The 19,455-nt window shown below is 55.4% G+C and overlaps 1 protein-coding gene across 2 annotated transcripts in view; it reads left to right on the forward strand.

Annotated features, from left to right (window-relative positions):
- Positions 1-19,455, forward strand: part of OSBPL5 (oxysterol binding protein like 5) — a 68,640-nt gene that overhangs the window by 35,916 nt on the left and 13,269 nt on the right. The window contains exons 1-13 of one of the 2 annotated variants that reach the window (XM_074273924.1): positions 782-949; positions 4,727-4,883; positions 6,073-6,158; positions 7,252-7,335; positions 7,689-7,790; positions 8,204-8,407; positions 9,080-9,164; positions 12,772-12,943; positions 13,771-13,987; positions 15,403-15,587; positions 17,469-17,550; positions 18,238-18,336; positions 19,357-19,453. In XM_074273924.1, the coding sequence (XP_074130025.1) occupies positions 4,748-4,883; positions 6,073-6,158; positions 7,252-7,335; positions 7,689-7,790; positions 8,204-8,407; positions 9,080-9,164; positions 12,772-12,943; positions 13,771-13,987; positions 15,403-15,587; positions 17,469-17,550; positions 18,238-18,336; positions 19,357-19,453 (1,549 nt within the window). In that variant the 5' untranslated portion in view covers positions 782-949; positions 4,727-4,747. Of the gene's footprint in view, positions 1-781; positions 950-4,726; positions 4,884-6,072; positions 6,159-7,251; positions 7,336-7,688; positions 7,791-8,203; positions 8,408-9,079; positions 9,165-12,771; positions 12,944-13,770; positions 13,988-15,402; positions 15,588-17,468; positions 17,551-18,237; positions 18,337-19,356; positions 19,454-19,455 lie in introns of those variants that run through there. The other variant, XM_074273923.1, reaches the window with a different exon arrangement.

Here is a 19,455-nt window from a genome sequence, read left to right on the forward strand (position 1 = left end):
GCTCCCCCAGGTGCAGCAGGTCCCAGCTCCCCCAGGTGCAGCAGATCCCAGCTCCCCCAGGTGCAGCAGATCCCAGCTCCCCCAGGTGCAGCAGATCCCAGCTCCCCCAGGTGCAGCAGGTCCCAGCTCCCCCAGGTGCAGCAGGTCCCAGTTCCAGGTACAGCAGATCCCAGCTTCCCCAGGTACAGCAGATCCCAGCTCCTCCAGGTGCAGCAGATCCCAGCTCCCCCAGGTGCAGCAGGTCCCAGCTCCCCCAGGTGCAGCAGATCCCAGCTCCCCCAGGTGCAGCAGGTCCCAGCTTCCCCAGGTACAGCAGATCCCAGTTCCTCCAGGTACAGCAGATCCCAGCTCCCCCAGGTGCAGCAGATCCCAGCTCCCCCAGGTGCAGCAGATCCCAGCTCTCCCAGGTGCAGCAGATCCCAGCTCCCCCAGGTGCAGCAGATCCCAGCTCCCCCAGGTGCAGCAGATCCCAGCTCCCCCAGGTGCAGCAGGTCCCAGCTCCCCCAGGTGCAGCAGGTCCCAGCTCCCCCAGGTACAGCAGGTCCCAGCTTCCCCCCTGCTAGGAGCACAGAATAGCAGAGCAGGAAGGGCCTCAGAGGCCGGGGTCCTGGTCCAACAGAGACAGGGAGGGCCTCAGCTCAGCCAGAACGGGAACCCAGCTTTGCTGGCTCAGCCTCAGGCTCCCTGAAGCACAAGCCCAAGGGGCCAGCCCTGTCCTGGGACTCTCCATTGTGACCTCAGATACCCTTTTCCCTTTGGATTGGCCCAGAGTTGAAGAAAGAGAGATGGGACCTGGACGAAATGTGATCAAGGGGCAACCAGAGGGGGCCAAAAGGGCCCAGCCCCCTACTTTGAAGAAGGCTGTCTGACCAATGCTGCCTTGTCTGTGACCAGAGAGGAGCCTAAGTTAACCAGCTTCAGTCATTTCTGCTTTCAGACTAGGCTGAGGGTATGCTGAGCTCTTGCCATAATGCCCCTTCCTCCCTCTCTCTTCTCCCTCCTTTTCTCCCCTTCTCCCTCCCTCCCTCCCTCCCCTTTTCCCTTCTTCCCTCTCCTTCCCTCCATCCTCCTCTCTTCTCTTTCCTCCTTTTCTCCCCTTCTCCCTCCTTCCCTCTCCTTCCCTCCCTCCCCCTTCTCCTTCCCTTCTTCTCTCTCTCCCTCCATCTTGCACCTTCATCCCCCTCCTCCATCCTCCCTACTTGGGCGCTTTCTTCAGGGAAGGCCCGAGTCCCGCCTTGGGTGGGAGGGAATCCATCCACAACGTTTGGATCCTGAGAAACGCTCTTGATGGTCTGCCCTAAAAAGCGAACAAAAGGACACCAAGGCCTGGTCCTGCTTGTCCAGATGGGGCCTGACCGGGCACAGAAAGACTCGCTGCCCTTCCTGGCCACTCGGCCCCCAGGTGGAGCTCCCCAAGCCACCAGCGTTTGAACCCCTCCTTTGACCCAAATCCAGGCGAGGTGCTACTGTCACTTCTTGGAGTCAGCACAGTGACCGTGACCCCTCCCCCAACTCTTGAAAATGAGAATCTGCACTGGAAAGGAAGGGGCGTCATGTGGGAAACCCCCAAAGCTCTTGGATGAGGGGGAGAGACTTACAGTTGATGGCGCCTCATGCTCTGGCATTCCTACCACTTGGGCCAGGGCGCCGTCCAGCCCCGCGGCCCCCAGGGGAGGCGGGATCAGCGGCCGCAGAGCCGTGGCCGCCCACCGGGAGAGCACATTCTAACCCCCCGTTTGCGGAGTGAGCCCTCCCCTCGCCTTCCTTTCCCAGTAGCTGCTGGGCCACAGTCCCAGGTAGGAGAGGCGTGACAGCAGGTGAGCCGGAGTCACAAAGGAGCTTGCTCAGCAGTGGAGGGAAGAGTGTCACAAAGAGGGAGGAAGCCAGGCCGGCCCCCAGAGCCCCCTCGCCTGCTGCTCCTCAGCGTTCAGTGGAGAGCCAGGACCGAAGGGCAAGCGCACAGCCCCCTTTGGCCTTCTCCAGCCACAGGGGTCTGGACCCATCAGTCTCCCTCAATCGTGTCAAACACGCAAGCAATGAGGAGAGCCAGCCTCCAGATGTCACGGGGCTGAAGGGGCCCCCGTGCCCAAACAAGAATCCCCCGGGATCTGCTGTTTGTCCTTTGCTCTGGAAGAGGCCCATGACATCAGGGAGGTGCTGCCGTGATGTGCAGGGAAACTGGAAGGAGAGAGGGAGGGCTGGAAGCCTCACTTCCCCTCCAGGGCCCTCTGGGTCCAGTAGCCAGATTAGATGGTTCCAAGGGGAGGCTTTGGCCTTTTAAGCTAGGTCCTCAGCAGGTCTTAGTTTGGCTGACTCTACAGCCTCCATGATCTACCCAACACATGGATCCCCAGTCTCTTCCCAAGGATGTGATCTACCCAACACATGGATCCCCAGTCTCTTCCCAAGGATGTGATCTACTCAACACATGGATCCCCAGTCTCTTCCCAAGGATGTGATCTACCCAACACATGGATCCCCAGTCTCTTCCCAAGGATGTGATCTACCCAACACATGGATCCCCAGTCTCTTCCCAAGGATGTGATCTACCCAACACATGGATCCCCAGTCTCTTCCCAAGGATGTGATCTACCCAACACATGGATCCCCAGTCTCTTCCCAAGGATGTGATCTACCCAACACATGGATCCCCAGTCTCTTCCCAAGGATGTGATCTACCCAACACAAATGGTCCCCCAGCTTCTTTCCAAAGCATGATCTCTCTGACACATGGATCCCCAGCCTCTTTCCCAAGGACATGATCTACCTGACACATAGCTCCCCAGCCTCTTCCTGAGGGTGTAATCTCCCCAACACATAGATCCCAGCCTCTTCCCAAAGCATGATCTACCCGACACATGGATCTTCAGTCTCTTCCCAAGGATGTGATGATCTACCTGACACGTGGATGCACAGCCTCTTCCCAAGGACATGATCTTCCTGACACATAGATCCCCATCTTCTTCCTGAGGATGTGATCTACCCAACATGTGGATCCCCAGCCTTTTCCCAAGGACATGATCTTCCTGACACATGGATCCTCAGCCTCTTACCAAAGCATGATCTATCCAACTCATAGATCCCCAGCCTCTTTTTGAGGAATGTGATCTACCTGACATGTGGATCCCCACCCTCTTCCCAAGGACATGATCTACCCAACACATGGATCTTCAGTCTCTTCCCAAGGATGTGATCTACCTGACACATGGATGCATAGCCTCTTCCCAAGGACATGATCTACCTGGCACATGGATCCCCAGACTCTTTCTGAGGATGTGATCTACCCAACATGTGGATCCCCAGCCTTTTCCCAAGGACATGATCTTCCTGACACATAGATCCCCATCTTCTTCCTGAGGATGTGATCTACCTGACATGTGGATCCCCCAGCCTTTTCCCAAGGGCCTAATCTACCCGACACATGGATCCTCAGCCTCTTACGAAAGCATGATCTATCCAACTCATAGATCCCCAGCCTCTTTTTGAAGAATGTGATCTACCCGACATGTGGATCCCCAGCCTTTTCCCAAGGACATGATCTACCTGGCACATGGATCCCCAGCCTCTTTCCGAGGACTTGATCTACCCGACACGTGGATCCCCAGCCTCTTAGCATAGACCTCCAGTGAGCCAGCCTGAGGCAGCCTCATCAGCCCAACCCTTCCTCTCTATCTACACAAGCACACACTTAGCCCCATTCTCTTGGTCTAGGTAGGACGGCCACCTAATCCTGTCCCACGAGTCCTCCAGGGACTGCGCCAGCTTCCACGGTCATCACACTGCTCTTAGCTCTCCCTTCTGCAGGAGTAGCCTCCTGGGGCAGACTCACAACCCTTCCCACTCCTCATCTCCTCTGGATGGTCTTCCCTAAAAAGTGAACAAAAGGACACCAAGCCCTGGTCCTGCTTGTCCATATGGGGCCTGACCAGGCACAGAAAGACTCGCTGCCCTTCCTGGCCACGCGGCCCCCAGGCTGAGCTCCCCAAGCCACCATGTTGCTTCTGCGGGTCACCCTTTGGCCCTGGGGCTGCTTTTGTTGGCCGGGCCAGCCCCCGGAAAGCTCCAGAGCCTTTTGTGACAAGATTTGCTGGCTTCCTACGCCAATCCTGGTTGGGCAAGGCCAACTTTGGAAGCCTCCATGTAGGATATGGAGTGAGGGGCAAGTGCAGTTATAGAAGGTTTAGCTAGAAGGGGCTTTCCCAGCACTCTCATCCAGACCTCCCCTTTTACAGAGGGGGAAACCAAGGCCTGGTGGGAGGAGGTGATGGCTCCTAGATAGACCAGCACTAGGTCAAGTCCAGAGCAACTTCTTAGGCCCTGCAGGGTTCAGAGCTCTCGGGAGGTTGGAGGCCCCATGGTGGCTGGGCAGCTGATGGGCGATGTATCACGTGGGTATCACGTGGCTGGCTGGGCGCCACCTTGGGGAGCATTAAAAGTATAATAGGTGAAAATCGAGATTCCTGTAGGAAATCAGAGCTTTTATGGACCCCAAAGGGACCTCTGAACCTTCCGTACCTCTGGGTGGCCGTGGAGGTGGAGGGGGATGAGTTGGGCGGGCCCCAAGCTGGAACCTGCCGCTGAGGGCAGACCGAGGCCTTGCCTTCTCCCAGCGTGGAGTCCGAGCTCGGCGGGCCGTGGCGGGGTTTCGGGGGGCTCGGAGTCAGCGGGCACAAAATGTCTTGCTTCCCCATCATCAGTCTGAACTGCTGCTGTCGCTTCCTTTCAGAGAACCCCCACAGCTCACGCCATGAAGGAGGAAAACTTTCTCCGGCGCAGGTTTTCCCTCTGTCCGCCTTCTTCCACCCCCCAGAAAATTGACCCTCGGAAACTGACCAGGAACCTCTTCTTCAGTGGAGACCATGAGATCTATCCCCTTAGCCCAGGTCAGTCCTTGCTGGGAAGGTGTCATCCCTGGGGCTGCGGTGGGGGGCCAAAGTGGGAAGGGACCGAGGTGGGGGGAATTAAGGTAGAGGGGACTGAGGTGGGCGCCCCTGACCCCCAAGGCTGCTGAGGGGAAGCCCCCACGAGAAGCAGAGTCCCCCAGGGAAGGGCCACAGGCCTCCTGTGCTGATGTCAGTCCATGAGCATCCCTCCGGGGGTGGGGGGGGAGGAACTGAGGCTCTGAGAGAAACATGAGGAGGCCTCTTAGGGTCGTGGCTCAAAAGCGGGTCAGACCCCCAAGCCCTCATTTTAAAGAAATGGGGATTGGGGTTCAGGCCCCACAACCTTCCAGGTCCCAGAAACCCCTCCTCCCAGCTTGGCCCTGAGGTTGTGTCCAGTCAATCTGTGCCCCCAGAATCTCTCCTCTCCCTCCCATGTGTCCCTCCTGCTGCTGAAGCCTGTGGCCTCCGGGGAGATCGGGGTGGAGGTCGTAAACACCCCCGTCTGGGGCTGATTGAACAGCAAAACGAGCAGTCAGTGACTTCCACCCAACCCCAGCGAGGCAGCTTCCCCCCATGTTCGTGCACTCACACTCGGCTCACACGCATGGGCTCACACATGCACACTGCTCATACGCAGTACTGTGTGCACACGTATGTGCTCTCCTGCGTGCTCTTTCACACGCACACACGCTCTGACACACGTGTGCTTTCCCATATACACTCACATGCGTGTACTTTCACATACACGAGTGCTCTCACACCCACGTGCTCTCCCATTGCACACGCCTCCCCTCTGCCTTTCAGTGAGTCAGGCCAAGTCCTAAACAGTGACTGAAAGCCCAGGTCTCCCGTCCTGTCTGATGCCCAAGGGCAACGCCCGAGCTCAGGACAGAGGGTCCTGGGCACAGAAACGGGCTGGGATTCATCTCCTGGCTCCAACACTGGGCAAGTCAGCGACCCCCGAAGCCTCAGTTTACCACCCTGTCAAATAGGGATAGGGGAGTGGAATACGCTAGAGGAGGGGCCGTGACAGGATGGCTCCCCGAGTGGCTCAAGGCCAGAGGCAGCGGGGGGGGGGGGAGGGCGTAGAAAGGGGGTTAGCCGTGCCAGGGGCTCCCCCTGGAGGCACTGGGGAAGGGGGCTAATGGGGAGACCCCTCCCAGGTGTCACTGGCTCCCCTCTGTTGCAGGGAAGGACATGGAAAGCACCAATGGCGTGCCCCTGTTGAAGGATGAAGTGCCTCCGACGCCGGTGTCCGTGACCAGAACCCTGCAGGTGAGCCCCCGCCTGGCCTGCGCGGGGATGGGGGAGGGGGACACGGGGAGGGGGTTGGCTCCAGGCCCCGCTCCCTCCCCCACCAAAACAGGAGAACAACTGGACTCGGGCCAGGGGCCCTTGGGGCGCTCTGGGGGAGGACGAGGCCGAGCCTGAAAAGACATTGATGGGGCGCCATCATCCCGGCCTTGGAGAAGTCCTGAGCTCATGGAGGGAGCGAGGGGGGGCCGAGGGTGAGCCCAGTCCTGAGGCGCTGATGTCCCTCTCCGCCCTGTGGGAGTGCTTCCTCCAAGGCCCGAGAACAGCCGCGCCACCTGAGTGCGCCTGAGCACTGTCTGAGCGCCGCCTGAGTGCGCCTGAGCACTGTCTGAGTGCCGCCTGAGTGCGGCCTGAGCGCTGTCTGAGCGCCGCCTGAGTGCGGCCTGAGCACTGTCTGAGCGCCGCCTGAGTGCGGCCTGAGTGCTGTCTGAGTGTGGCCTGAGTGCTGTCTGAGTGTGGCCTGAGTGCGGCCTGAGCACTGTCTGAGCGCCGCCTGAGTGCGCCTGAGCACTGTCTGAGTGCCGCCTGAGTGCGGCCTGAGTGCTGTCTGAGTGTGGCCTGAGTGCTGTCTGAGTGTGGCCTGAGTGCGGCCTGAGCACTGTCTGAGCGCCGCCTGAGTGCGCCTGAGCACTGTCTGAGTGCCGCCTGAGTGCGGCCTGAGCACTGTCTGAGCGCCGCCTGAGTGCGCCTGAGCACTGTCTGAGCGCCACCTGAGTGCACCTGAATGCTGTCTGAGTGCGGCCTGAGTGCGCCTGAGCACTGTCTGAGCGCCGCCTGAGTGCGCCTGAGCACTGTTTGAGCGCCACCTGAGTGCACCTGAGCGCTGTCTTGAGTGTGGCCTGAGTGCGGCCTGAGCGCCGCCTGAGTGCAGCCTGAGTGCTGTCTGAGTGTGGCCTGAGTGCGGCCTGAGCGCCGCCTGAGTGCAGCCTGAGTGCTGTCTGAGTGTGGCCTGAGTGCGGCCTGAGCGCTGTCTGAGTGCGCCTGAGCACTGTTTGAGCGCCACCTGAGTGCACCTGAGCGCTGTCTGAGCACCTTTGAATTTCTTTTTGTGCAGAATAATGACTACCGGGTCTGTAATGGGTCTGACCGAGAGTCCTTGTCCCCAACAGCCAAAGTCACCAAGAAGGAAACTCTCAAGGTGAGGGAGACCTTGTGGGGGAGGGGCTGGGGGCTTCCTCTGACACCAGCTCTAAGTGGGGGGGAGGGTGAGCCTGGCTTCCCCTCCAGCTGCCCCCGCCCTTCCCCTATCTTACTCTTGTCCTGTTCCTCTCTACTCCTTTCCCCTTCTTCTCTCTCTCTTCCCCTCTTCTTCCTCCTCCTCTTTTTCTCCTCTCCATCCTCCTTTCTTTCTCCTCTCCTTCCTCCTCTTCCTCTTCTTCCTCTACTCTCTCCTCCCCTTCCTCCCCTCTTCCTCCTCTCTCCTCCCCTTCTTTTCTTCCCTCCTCCCCCTCCTCCTCTTCCTCCTAACCCCGAGCCACCTCCCCACATCAGGTCCAGAAGAGGAATTACCGTCAGGAGAAGAAGCGGGCCACCCAGCAGCTCTTCAGCGCCCTCAAGGACCCCAGCGTGGTCATCATGGCCGACTGGCTGAAGGTACGGGCTTCCAGAAGGGGGACCCTGCGGCCCAAGGCACCTCAGAGGGTGCCCCCTCACCAGGAGAGCTGGGAGAGTGTGTATGTGTGCACGTGTGTGCGTGTGCCCACAGAGCAGATGCCGGGGTCCATCACTAAGCCCAAAGATGGCGGCCTCTGGGGAGAGGAATGACCGGCGCCCCTGAGGCAGGAAGGCCCTCCCTCCCGCTGTCCAACTCCAGGGACACTCAGACCACTTGCTCCTCTTCCCCCTCAAGCAGACTGTTGTCTGCTCCTGGAGTAAACCAGCTCAGGGAGGGAGGGGGGAAGCAGGGGGGGTGCTCCACCCCTGAAATGGGCGTGCTGCTCCGGGCTGGCTGAGGAGCAGGAGGGAGCCTCGCAGCCTTCCTGAGGCTCCCCCTGCACCCACCTCAGATCCGGGGGACCCTGAAGGGCTGGACCAAGCTCTGGTGCATCCTGAAGCCGGGCGTGCTGCTGGTTTACAAGACGCCCAAGGTGGGCCAGTGGGTGGGCACCATCCTGCTGCACTCGTGTGAGCTCATCGAGCGGCCTTCCAAGAAGGACGGCTTCTGCTTCAAGCTCTTCCACCCCCTGGATCAGTCCATCTGGGCCATGAAGGTGGGTGCCAAGGGGAGCCCTGAGAGGGGCGGAGCCCGGAGGGGGGACAGGGGCAAGGAGGGTCCTGTAATCGGGGGGCCGGGGCGAATGGCAACTACTGCAAGCCCGGCCTTCTCCGAATTCCAGAACCTCCCGGCGGGGAGGGCCCCCGCCTCAGCCATGGCAGACCCGAGCCCCCCCCCGGGCTGTGGGGGTCAATGCTGGGCTTCCAACGGGTTCGACTGGGCGAGGACAATAATATTAGCACTATGACACCTACTGTGTGCCATGCTTGATTAATATCTCATCAGATCCTCACAACAACCCTGGGAGGTTAATGCTGATTAGACCCATTTCACCCTTGGGGAAACGGGCAAACAGCTAAAGGTCTCACAATTAGGAAGGGTCTGAGGCTGGATTCAGACTTCTGACTCCAGACCCTGGACTCTGTGCACTCTGGCACCCCCTAGTGCCTAGAACTGACTGCCGGAATCCCCTCCGTGCTCTGCCTAGGCCCTACTAAATCCCCGCCTTTTCCTGATGGCCTACAGCTGGGCAGCCATCCCTGGGCCCCTTTCCCGCCAGCTAGCTCTGGTATCAGATGATGGGGGGCCCCTGGGCCCTCTCCTTCCCTGGCCCTCAATGATGGGGGGGCCTTGGGCTCCATCACCTGCTTGTGTGTCTGCTCCACAGGGCCCCAAAGGTGAGAATGTGGGCTCCATCACCCAGCCGCTCCCCAGCAGTTACCTCATCTTCAGGGCACCCTCTGAATCTGATGGTAAGTCCTTCTCCTTGCCCTCGCCCAGTTTTCCTTCTGGTCTGCTCTAAGGTGCTGCCATCAGCGGCTCAGCCCCCAGCTTTGTGGAGCAGAAGGGCCCCAGGGCCTCCTCTCCAGGGGCCTTCTCTCCTCGCCCCAGTCCTAAGAAGGAGAGTATGGCTCACCCGGCCTCCTCTTCCATCCTTGCCCTTCAGAGACCTCTCATGGTGGTCCGAGGAAGCACTTGCAGCCCGGACCCTCCCCCACCACTGCAAACCAAGTATTGCCAGCCTTCCCCCCCCCAGACTCCTGGCCTCCCTGGCTTCCCTAAGGCCCAGTGGAAAGCTCTCCTGCTGCAGGAATCTTCCCCAAGAATGACTTCCCAGTTTTCCTGCTCCTAGCTTACTGTGTCCGGATTCAATTGTGAGCTCTCTGAGGGCAGGGCTGCTGTCTTTTACCTTTTTTTCTATTCCCCAGTGCATAAATAGCAAAGTGTCTGACACACAGTAGGTGCTTAATAAATGCTTGTTTTAAATGACTAATGTGGAAACGTCTCACATGATTGCGCATGTAATAGCTGATTGCTACCATCTCAAGGAGGGAAAAGGGAGGAACAGAACTGGGAACTCAACTTTACCAAAAAAAAGTGTTTAAGTTGTTTTAATAAGTAATTGGGAGGAAATATACACAGAAAGATAGAAAGGCAGTAGGTAGGTAAATAGGTGGGTAGGTGGATAGATAGATAGACAGAATAGATGGATAGATAGATACATAGATGGATACATACATAGATAGATAGATACATTAATAAACAGATACATACATAGATAAATAGATACATAGATAGATACATTCATAAACAGATACATACATAGATAAATAGATACATAGATAGATACATACATCAATAAATAGATACATAGATAGATACACACATCAATAAATAGATACATAGATAGATACATACATCAATAAATAGATACATAGATAGATACACACATCAATAAATAGATACATAGATAGATACATACATCAATAAATAGATACATAGATAGATACACACATCAATAAATAGATACATAGATAGATATATACATCAATAAATAGATACATAGATATATTCATAAACAGATACATACATAGATAAATAGATACATAGATAGATACATACATCAATAAATAGATACATAGATACATTCATAGATAAATAGATACATAGATAGATACATACATCAATAAATAGATACATAGATACATTCATAAACAGATACATACATAGATAAATAGATACATAGATAGATACATACATCAATAAATAGATACATTCATAAACAGATACATACATAGATAAATAGATACATAGATAGATACACACATCAATAAATAGATACATAGATATATTCATAAACAGATACATACATAGATAAATAGATACATAGATAGATACACACATCAATAAATAGATACATAGATACATTCATAAACAGATACATACATAGATAAATAGATACATATATACACACATCAATAAATAGATACATAGACAGATGGAAACATACATAGATGCATACATAGATAAATAGATGGATACATATATAGATAGATACACCGATAAAGTAGATACATAGATACATACATAGATAGATACATACATAGATACATATGGATACATAGAAACAAAAAGATAGACAGAAAGATAGATTGGTAAATACATAAACAGAAAGATAGATAAATAGATTGATAAATAGGCAGATAGACAGATGGAAAGATAGATTGATAGATAGACAGACAGAAAGATAGAAAGAAAAAATAGGTTGATTGATAGAAAGATAGATCGATAAATAGGCAGACAGACAGAAAGATAGAAGGATGGGTGGATGGATGGATGGATAAATGGATAGACTGATTGATAAGTGATAGATAGATGAATAAATTGACAGACAAAAAGATAAATTGATCAACAGATAGAAAGATTGACTGATAAATAGATAGATTGAAAGATGGATAGATAAATAGAAAGCTAGATTGATTGTTAGGCAGACAGACAGACAGAAAGATAGATAGATAGAATGAAGGATGGATGGATAGATATACAAACAGAAAGATAGATTGATAAATGATAGATAGATACAGAAAGAAAAACAGATTGGTTGATATAGAGAAATTAAAAAAAAAATGCTTGTTTCCTTCCTCCCTGTGAGGAAAACACTTAATTTTTGTTTAGTTCATGAATGAAAAAGCAATCATTAATCACTTACTGTGTCCTGACCCTGTGCCACTTAGCACAGTCGAGGCAAATGTCCCTGAGAAGGTCTGCTCTGTGAGGTTCATGGGCAATGAGCTGAATATTTAGGACTGGGCGCTTCGTCCTAATGGTCAAAGGCAGGAACAAGCAGGTCTCCAAAAAAGCATCTTGGAGCATTCGCAACTGCATGGCAGACTGATAATAATAATAAGTAGGTTAAGTACATGGATCCAGGCAAAGGTGGGCCCTGGCTGGGAAAGGACTCCCCGTTTTCCCTCAGGAAAGCCTTCCTCACTGTTCTGCCCTCCCCAGTGCACCCCTCCACCCCCCCACCCCCCCCCGCCCTGTGATTAGCAGGCAGCACACCCCCCCCCCAAGGCTGACCTCCAGTCTGCAGAGAAGGGAGGAGGGGCTTTCGTTTCCCAGGGACAGTTCCTTGTGTAGCTCTTCCTACTTCCTTGGGTTGCCCCCTTCCCTCTGCTTTGGGCCCCAGGAGGCTTCCCAGGCCTCCCAGGAAGCACTCTTTCCTAAGCACAGTCGCCTACGCTCCTGGAGGCCAGAAATTGCTTCCTTTTGCACTGCCAGAGCCTAGCATGGTTCTTGCATGTAGTAGGGGCCTAATAAATGTCCTGGGACTCGGCCGGCGAGCACTAGCTCTTGCTGTCACAAGGAGCTGCCTTCAGTATTTTGTGTCTGGCTGGGTGGCCAGCCCACTGACCTCGGGTTGGAACCTGGCAAAGGCACCTCTGGGTCAGTGAGAGTTTTCAGTGGTTTTTAATGATTTTATTCTCTACAAGGAGTTAAACGTATTTAACCAAAGCCCCATGACCTGCTCTCTTGGGGGCTGGGGGGGTCAGGGAGAGAGAGAGAAAATTCTGGGATTCAAAGTCTCCCAAATGAATGTTGAAAATCCCCTCTATGCATAGATTTGGAAACGTAAAATGCTATTGAGAGGAAGACGATGCCAAGCCCCCAGCATCCCCCAGCTTTCTTCAGGGGCTGCAGCTCCACCAACAATGACTCAGCATCCCTGTTTTTCATGCTGTCTTCCCCAGCCCAGCCCTTTCCCCTCCCCTCCTCCCCGGTATAATGAAGCCCCAGGCTCATGGCCAGCTGGGTTTCCCTCCCTGCCAGTCTCCAACTTCTTCCTTCCCTGCCAGCCAGTTGCCAACACTCTGAAATCCTTTCTCTGAGACCCACTGTGCCCTCTGTGCCCACCGACTCCTCTGGGGAGCGGCTCCCGCCCTGAGAGATTCAGCTCTCTGCCCATGGGTCCTGGCCGTCAGGCCCTGCCCAGAGGTGGCTGGCGCGAGATCTGGGGACACGCTCGATTGCCCCTCTCGCTGGGGAGCCCACAAGCCACCCCGGTCATTGTCCCCACAGGCCGCTGCTGGCTGGACGCCCTGGAGCTGGCCCTGCGCTGCTCCAGCCTCTTCCGGCTCAGCACCTCCAAGCCGGGAAAGGACGGGGAGCTGAGCAGCCAGCTGGACTGCTCCCCGGTGCCACTGGACGGGCTGCTGCACGCTGGGACCATCTCAGACCAGGATCTTTTTCAGTAAGCCATGGGCCAGGCCGGGGAGGGGAGGGAGGGCAGGGTCAGGGAGGACTGGGCAGGACAGGGGAGGGCCAAGACTAGACTGGACTTGGCTCTTCTGATGAGAAGCTATTGCCCCCTTCTTCCCTGCCCGCCTCGGTGCCTCATTTATACAAGCTGCTCTGGATGGTGTGCAAGTCTAACCGTCTGGCATAAATGCCCAGTGGGCAGCCCCCTCCCCTTGTTGGGGTGCCAGAGCTCTTCCCGGTGCTGCCCCCACCTCTGGCTGCTCTCAGAAGCCGACGGGGGGAGGCATCGAGTGCAGGGAACACCACAGCCAGCTTAGCTCGGCTCCTGAATCTGAGTCTGAGTCTGAGCTGAGCCTTGAAGGATGAGACCAGTGTGGTCAGTGGTAGAGTGAGGGAGGAAGACAGCGGTTCACGGCATCGGAGATCTGGGGCTGCAAGCCCTCTAGAAGCCTTCAAGTCCAGCCTCCTGACGGCTCATGGGAACAAAGGCTGAGCTTGTTCACACAGGCCTGGGTCTCTCAGCTTGTACCCGAGGCAGGATCTGAGCCCGAGCTCACTCTCCCCGATGCCCCTCGAATGGCTGGGCGGAGTTGGGGGATGGGAAGCCCCCCTCTCTCTCTGGGGCATTTCTCCTCCCTCCATCCCTCCAAGGGCTGAGTCCGGCTCAGGTTGGGTCCGTCAATGGCTGTCAGACAAGCCCCATCGCCTCCTCCTCTCCTCTGAAGGTCATCCCGGCATCCCTGGCCTGGCCCTCAGGGCTCGGAGCCCCCGGGGGCCGTGTGGGCAGACAGCATCACCGGGCCTCCCTCTGTGTTCCAGGCTGACGGAGGCCTCCCTGGAGAACCACCAGCTGGAGAACGACGCCTTTTCAGACAGGTCAGAGAAAGACACCATCGAGGGCTCGGAGAACGAGACCCGGGAGAACAGCCGCAAGACCAACGACAGCGAGAGTGACCAGTCAGAGACCCCCGGGGAGCTCGGTCACGAGAAAAAGGGGACCACGTACATCGAGCAGATCTACGAAGAGTTTGGGGAGGTAGGAGCCAGACGTCCCCCGTGGAGCGGGTGCGGCAGTTGGGTCTTACGGGCCTTGTGCAGGACGGCCCCACCTTAATGGATGAGCCAAGTGAGGCAGGAAGGCTTGTCCCCAGTCATGGCTCCTGCAGCACCAGGAGGGGCTCAGACAAAGCTGCAGGTCCGGCCGGCCTTGCCTTCGCCATGTTCCGCTCCCCAGCTACAACCTGGCCTCCCTGCCTCCCTTCCGGCTCCTTGCCTAGAGTGCATTCTGCCCTCCCCTCCATCCCTCTAACTCCATGTGAGGTCCTTCCTGACCCCCTCCTCAGCTTCTGAGCACCCCACCCCCATGTCATGCATGGCCAACCCCCCAAAAGCTCCTGGCCTGAGGGCAGGGATCTGCCTTTTTCAGGCCTCCCACGCCCAGAGCACAAGGATAGTTGATGAAATGAAACCCAGAGTGAAGAGCATCTTCCAAGGCGAGAGCAGAGGTGCCTGCCATTATTGTCAGGCCCTTATTCCTCATCCTCCCTCAGACCCATGCCTCCCTTTTGGTGACTGGAGTCTGGGCTTTTCCCAGGACTATGGGAGGAAGGTCATAAGTAGCATATGGCATAGCCAGCCTCCAGCTCCTAGGCTCTAACCACTGTGCCACACCGCCACCTCCTTCATGTCTGTCCAACTTGACCTCCACCTTCTGAGAGCTGACAGCCACGCCCCCTCTAAACTAGTCCCCACCCCTGGTCCCCTGGGACCTCTGTCAGTAATAGAGCTGGGGGGAGGGGCAAACAAATTAATTCAACCAGCCTACTAAGTGCAGGCTGTAAAGGCTTTACTGTGAGTGGCTGTTCATCATCTCACACCCCAGAAGGATCAGGCACCCCCTGATGTGGCCAGGAAGCTTTAGAGCTTGGGAATGTATTAGATCAATCCATGGTCCTGGACCGGGTCAGAGGAACAGAGTCTGGGGCCTTTACAGGGATAGGGTTGTGGAGTCTGTAGTACCATGGACAGAGACACACAGTCCAAGGGCTCTGTTGGGGCAGAGATTCGGAGACCATGATACCACAGAGGTGCAGAGACCATGATACCACAGAGGTGCTGAGTCCTCAGTACCATGGACAGGGCCCCAAGGGCATGGAGTCTGGGGCCTCTATCACAGACAGGGGTGCAGGGTCTGGGACAGGGGTGCGGAGTTCAGGACCTCTATGATAGACAGGAGCTGGGAGTCTGCGGTACCGTGGACAGGGACCCAAGGGCAGGGGCACAGAGTCCTTGGTGCCACAGACAGAGGCATGGAGTCCAGGCCTCTACCATGAATAAGGGCACGGAGTCCGAGTCTGGGCAGAGGCAGGAAGCTCCTTGTGAAGCCTGGCATCCGCCAAGGTGAGGAGGCAGTGGAGTCCCGCCCTCGGGCTGAGCTTTCTCTTCCTTCAGACAGGAGAATCATCGCAAACAGAGACAGTCTCTGAAGAGAACAAGAGCCTCATCTGGATCCTGCTGAAACAGCTGAGGCCGGGGATGGACCTGTCGCGCGTCGTGCTGCCCACCTTCATCCTGGAGCCGCGCTCCTTCCTCAACAAGCTCTCCGACTACTACTACCACGCCGACCTGCTGTCTCAGTGAGTGCCCACAGGCGTCTATGGCCCCGGGGCCAATGCACAGCCCCCATAAGAGCCCTGACACACAACATAAATGGCACACACAGCCCCAACGCACGGTACACAGACACACAAAGCCCCGACACACAACATACACACAACAGCCCTGACACACAACACCCCCAACACACAACAGCCCTGACATAACACCAAGTTCCTGGGGCTTTGATCCAGCAGTGACAGAACCCTTCTCCGTGGCCCAGCCCACTCATGGGGGCCTGAGCCCTTTCCTGTGGCAGAGGGGGTTTTGGCTCAGGTCCTAGCTCAGAGATCGTGGGATGTGTGGCCCCTAGGGCCTCCCCAGCAGGCTGCCCTCTGCTTGCAGACCTTCTACTTGTATCAGCTCACGAGCCTCCCGAGGCCATTGCTGAACAGCTCTGATAAGGGCCATCCTCATGTGGACCTGGAGGTGTCCCAGGTCTCAAAGGGAGAAGGTGACGCATCGTGAACTATAGGCTGCAGAGAACTGTGTCGGTTGCTGACAGAATCACAAAGCATCCTTGAAGGGGATATCTTGAAAGAATAAACCTTGATCACAAAGAGCTCAAAAACTGGTTGTTCCGACCAGCTTTTCTGGATTGGCCTGGCTGACAGGGCTGGCAGATCAAGGGAAGAGGGGAGACGTAGCTCACCGTGATGTCTGCAAAGGGTTTATTAGAGTCTCCTGCAATATTGTGGGAAAGATGGAAAGATGGAAGGCAGAGGAGAGCACAATTAAGTAGATTAGGACCTTGTTGAATGACCCCAGAGCAGTCATTAGCTGTGGAGGAAGATCTCCAGTGGAGTACCTCAGGGATCTGGGCTAGATCCCAGAGCTTAAAACTGCTAAGTACCTCAACAGCCTCCTAAACTCAATGTGTCCGAACAGTCATCCCCTCAGCCTGCCCTCTCGCAAGTGACTATTTAGCCGCCAAAGGTTTTCAGGGAGGGTGAACCCCTCACCTCCCCAGGCAGCCCTTTCAACTTTTCAGTCTCTCTCCTTGCTTTTTTGTAAATGTGGGAGCTTTGGAAGCTTTCCCTGTCCAGTCAGAAGCTTTATCTCTATTCCTGTTTCCCCTTCCCCAGATTTTCTTATCTCCAGGCTAAATATCCCCACTTCCTTCAGTTGAGCAATTAACAGGCATCCTACTTACAGCTAGATCTCCTTGTTGGAAGCTTTTTCCTAACATCCTAAATCTTCCTCTCTGAGCCCATGCACTTACCCACGTATTCCTGGGCCTGCCCTCTACAGCCAGACAATCATCCTTCCTTCACCTGCCAGCTTTTTGGAAGGGTCATAGGAAAGTCCACATTGCCACATGAAGAGATCAGAGGGCCAAAGATTTAGGCGCCCAAGGGGCCTGAGGGGCCATTGTGGCCACAGCCTTCACTTTACAGAGGAAGGAAATAAGGCACATGCTCAGGATCACCCAACTAGCAAGTATCTGAGGTGGGATTGGAAGCCAGGATGTCCTCAATCCAAACCCAGTACTCCCTCTGCTGTACCAAAGGTGTTAAACACACAGTTTGCCGAAATAATCCTCAATTCCCCCAACCAAATTAAAGTATAATTGAGCAATACTTGATAAAGCAAAGAAAAACCCAGTAGAGTGGAGATAATGGTGATATGGGGTCTTCCAACTCTATCTGCTGGCAGGGATCTTTCTGTATACCTCAGTGGCCCCCTGCCTTGTGGAGGTCCCCACCCCCTCTCAAGCAGCGATTGTGCCGATGGACTGTATGGAGTGGCCACAGCCCTCCCAGATGCTGCCCCAGTTCTGGCTGCATGGGGTGGCTGGGAAATGGAACAAGCCATGGAACCCTCTGCTCATAAAGGACTTAATTTTTGCCTCTTTGTGCCAGGGCTGTTCTGGAAGAAGATCCTTTAACTCGTATGAAGCAAGTTGTAAGATGGTATCTGTCCGGCTTCTACAAGAAACCGAAGGTAAGAAAAACCACAGGAAGTCTGAGTTCCGTGATCAGGATGATCTGATTGATTACAGTTCAGTGCAGCTAAGAGCTCGCTGCCCACCCCTTACCCCCCCCCAAAAAAAAAAAATTAGACTGCCTCCATCACAAGAAAGAGCTGCCACAGTTCATCCCATGTACCAGAGGCGGGCTGCCTCCCTTGGAGTGGATCAGGCTAGGAGGTGGCTTACCCTTTCCTGATATGGTGACCCATTAGTTAGAAAGCCTTAAATCCCCTTAAGGGCCTGAGGATCTAGAGAAGAGCATCCCCTACTCCTCACTATGAGACCCTCTGATTTGGACCCTGACACCTTCCACCCCTTAGCCAGCTGGTGCAAAGACCTATAGTGACAACAGCCCCAGATGGTTGGCAAATCTTGTGGTCATTTACCTTGTTCCCCTCCAGAGAAGGGAGAAGAATTGAGGGCCAGAGCCCCTAACCCTTCCAGCTTTCAGCTCTGGGATCCTAGCACCTTTTGCCTTCCTCCAAAAGAGGTGGGTGGGTCACTAGGCAGTGAGTTCTGGTTTAGGGGCTCCCCAGCAAACACCTGAAGCTGCAGTGGGGGCTCAGTGGCTAGGAGCAGCCACCTAAGATAGGCCAGAGTACCCTGGGGGAAGGCTCCCGCTGCAACCTCTGAGGCAAAGCTTGCTCTTCCTCTTGCAGGGAATCAAGAAGCCTTACAATCCCATCCTCGGAGAGACCTTCCGCTGCTGCTGGTATCACCCCCAGACCAACAGCCATACTTTCTACATATCTGAACAGGCAAGTTCCTCCCAGCCCTGGCCCCCAAAGCCCTGGGTCCTAAAGCGCTTGGTGCTGAAGCACGATTCAGGAGGTCCCATGGTTCCCCCCAGAGTCCGGCTGCAGGAAGAACGGCTTCTACAGGAGATCTTCCCTACCCAGGGGACCTGTGGAGCCCCAGCACCTCCTTCCCTTCTCCCTTGTGGTGTCTGCGAGGCACAAAGCGGTCGTATCAGACTGCGCACATGCCTTTGGAGCCCGGGCCGCTAGCCAAGGGACGGGAGATGGCTTTCCTGAGGGAGGCTGGCAGCAGCCCATGAATTTCTCCATTTGCTTTGAAGTCAGGGACGGATAGGGAGACGCTTCTCCTCGGTGGACGGCCCCCTCCTCACGGCCCTGCCAGTGTGGCCTTCGTGGCCAAGGGAGCTGTTGGGGATCAGTCCGAGGGAGTGTCCGGGGGGCTCTGGAGCCCCAGACTTTGGGGGGAGTTGCCGGTATGGACAGAGTTCCCCGGTTGACCAAGTCAGGGAGAAACTGCCTTACTGCCCTCCCAGCCTGCCCTGGCCCCTCCTGATTGGGAGCCAAAGCCCGGGGAGTGGGACACTATTCTCTAGTACTGCCTCCGGGAGGGCCTCCTGGGCATTTCTATGTTGTAAAAGAAGGCCTGCAGGGAGGATAGTTAACCTAAAACAACTCCCTTTTGCTCACACTGCTAAACACACGTACAGGACGCTTTGACTGGTACCGAGGGCACAAAAGTCACAAAGAACCCCATCTCTGTCCTTCAGCCGCATGGAGTCTAAGGGGGGGCAAGTGGCAAGAACAATGCAGGGAGACCCGGCCTCTGGAGATCTTTGAGGCGCCCCTGTTACCTTGGGGGGGGGGAGAATCTTGTCGAAGTCTCACAGAGGGCTGGCCTGGGCAGAAGGAAGGGAGCCGAGCTCCAGGCGGGGTGGTCCCAAGTGCCCAGATGACAGGAGAGCCCACCAGGGTGGCCCCGAGCCAAAGCTCTTTCACCTGAGCTGCCGTTCTGCCTTCCAGGTTTCCCATCATCCTCCCGTGTCTGCTTTCCATGTAAGCAATAGGAAAGATGGCTTCTGCATCACTGGAAGCATCCTAGCCAAGTCCAAATTCTATGGT

This window comes from Sminthopsis crassicaudata, chromosome 6 (assembly GCF_048593235.1).
Source record: "Sminthopsis crassicaudata isolate SCR6 chromosome 6, ASM4859323v1, whole genome shotgun sequence".
NCBI lineage: Eukaryota > Metazoa > Chordata > Mammalia > Dasyuromorphia > Dasyuridae > Sminthopsis > Sminthopsis crassicaudata.